Source organism: Fulmarus glacialis, unplaced genomic scaffold (assembly GCF_000690835.1).
Source record: "Fulmarus glacialis isolate BGI_N327 unplaced genomic scaffold, ASM69083v1 scaffold2578, whole genome shotgun sequence".
Taxonomy (NCBI): Eukaryota; Metazoa; Chordata; class Aves; order Procellariiformes; family Procellariidae; genus Fulmarus; species Fulmarus glacialis.
This window is the reverse complement of record NW_009229933.1, coordinates 20454-22740: the sequence shown is the minus strand read 5'-3', so window position 1 is coordinate 22740 and position 2287 is coordinate 20454. Positions and strand designations below refer to the sequence as shown.

The window sequence follows — 2287 nt, the reverse complement described above, 5'->3', positions numbered from 1 at the left end:
TCCTGTAGGGAAGGAAGCATCCCGCAAGCCCTCCTCGCCACACATGAGTCCGACCGAAACCCAAAAGGGCAGGCAACTGCCCAAACAGGCAGGCATACACCCGAGGTCTTTTCCAAGGGGAACCTGTCTGGGGTCTCCATGGGAGGGACTGGTGCTGCATGGGCTGGCTTGTGCAGCAGCGCGTGGGCGATGGAGAAGGGGCAATGGGACATCAGTGGTTTTATTCAATAGGATTTTGTCTAATGATATCTGTGATTCACGGGAGCTGCCGGGGTGTCTCTGAGGGCTTTGCCTCTCCCACACTGCAGAAAGGGGCTGCTGGATGCAGGGGCAAGAAGGGGAAAAGAGAGAGAGGACCTAGCAAAACACCACGTCTTTCAACTCACCTCATTTGGGGCTTGGCAACCTTTTCCTCTGACAAGCACGTAAGTTTTCATGCTTGCCAGGCAGGTATATCCAGAGTCTCTCAACTCTGATTGTGGTGCAAACCTACCTGGCCCTTTGGGAGAACTTGGAGTCATCTGGGAAAGCAACAATTCCCTGTCAGTAAAATGCTCACAAGACTGCATTACAGTCATTCCAGCAGAAATAAGTGGTACCTTTTAGAGTGCTTGCCAGAAGAAAATAGCAGTTCTGACCCAATTTCACACAGTTGGAATCAGCTGTGGGTGACTAATATACAATAAAAATAAAAAGACACCAATGCCAATTTCCCCCATGTCCTCTCCTAATAACATGAATAAAGCTCTGTTTTGATATTTCGTCCTTTCCAAAGGAGTCCAGTTGGATCAGTCCAAGTCAGCCACGTTTCGAGTCAAACTCCTCTGACTCTTCCACCCCTTTACTTGATGAAATTTTTAATTGTCCACCTTTGTCCTGTGCAGCTGCGAAGAATCAGATCAATGCCGGCCATTCCCCTGTTCTCCACTTCCAAGCATCGTCCTGTTCCCTTGTTCAGGATGGCACCATTCTGAAATTAAAGGATATGGGGAAAATATTAAAAAAATTGAAGACATGGGGTTGCCTGTGAAGCAAGCCAGGACCGTGCGCTGTCCAGGAGTGCAGCTGTGTCCTTGGGCACTGCTGGAAAGCGCACAGCCCTTAGCTGGGTGGTAACGCAATTCAAACAATAACATAATTGTTAAAATAATCAATGTGAATTGAATGAGCAACCTTTATCACTGACAACGCAGATCCCTAACACGTCAGCAACTGAAGGACATCTGTAACCTTTAAATAGCACGGCTGCACCCCTGCGTTAGGAAGATGTGACACTTCTGTAGAATGTGTATTATTTACACTCTGCTTTGGGACAGAAGGATCATGTTTTCATGTATTTCACCATAGATTATCTGTAAGAAACAAAGAAATCTGGAAGTCATCGGCAGGGCAGGTTACATACACCTGAGGATATCAGAAATTGAAACTTCTACTGGAAATTGTCCTAAAATACTGTCCCTGACCCTGATCCCTCTTAACCTTTTCCCTCTGCCCTAGGACCTGGAACCCGCTGTTGCATGGGACCATTTCGTCTTCGTCCCACACTTCGCCGAAGACGATGTGCCACAGCCCACGGTTTGGGGAGCAGAGGAGCAGCATCGATGGCAGACCCGTAACAAACCTGTATGAAATTCCAGCGCTTATGGAGGCTGCTCTTGACCTTTTCGCAATCGAGGAGCTGAGGGAAGCGGCTTTTCACGTTATCCACCAGGCAGCGGGTATCGGGTAGAAGAGTCGTGGTCCCGAGGGCGCCGAGATGAAGGAATCCCTCCTTGGTGTAGCGTGCAAGCTGCGGGGCAGGGAAGGAGAGGAAAAAGCCCATCAGTATCTTTGGAGCATCATTAAAAAGTGATAGAGGAAAGCACAAGTTTGCAGAGCCCCAGGAAAAAAACAGTGAGGATGGTGCACAGAGAAAGCAGAGCCATCAAGAGAAAAAAAAAAGCAACTTTCTCCAGCCTTTTTTTCTTGCTGTTTTGGGGTTTTTTTGCAGATGCAGGTGAGGGGCCGGGGCACAGGGAAGGGATAAGAGTAACTCTGAGCCTTAAAGCCATCACGGGGCAGACTCCTCCAGCCTGCTTTGGGCCTGAACTCTCTGCAGGTTGGGGCAATGAATGATTTCCCCTGGTTTTCAGCTAGAGCCAGCTGGCTTGGCCGGTCATGCTGGCCCAGCTTGTGGCTTCTCGCATGCTTGGTGAGCCAGCCTTGCTTTGGCCTGCGAACGATGCTGCTGGTGTGTCTGGCACAGCCCTCCAGCAACTCCAACAGCAGCCGGGCAGCAACGTTAGCC

At 49.6% G+C, this 2287-nt stretch overlaps 1 protein-coding gene across 1 annotated transcript in view; it reads right to left on the bottom strand.

Moving 5' to 3' along the window:
* Window positions 1-481: 481 nt before the first annotated feature.
* The window catches only part of LOC104081315 (putative polypeptide N-acetylgalactosaminyltransferase-like protein 3), a 15512-nt gene continuing 13706 nt past the window's right edge, over window positions 482-2287 (bottom strand). Inside the window, exons 4-5 of the mRNA XM_009584010.1 lie at window positions 1622-1789; window positions 482-970 (exon numbers count right to left, since the gene is read on the bottom strand). Coding sequence (XP_009582305.1) covers window positions 842-970; window positions 1622-1789 — 297 coding nt within the window. The 3' untranslated portion in view covers window positions 482-841. The remainder of the gene's footprint in view (window positions 971-1621; window positions 1790-2287) is intronic.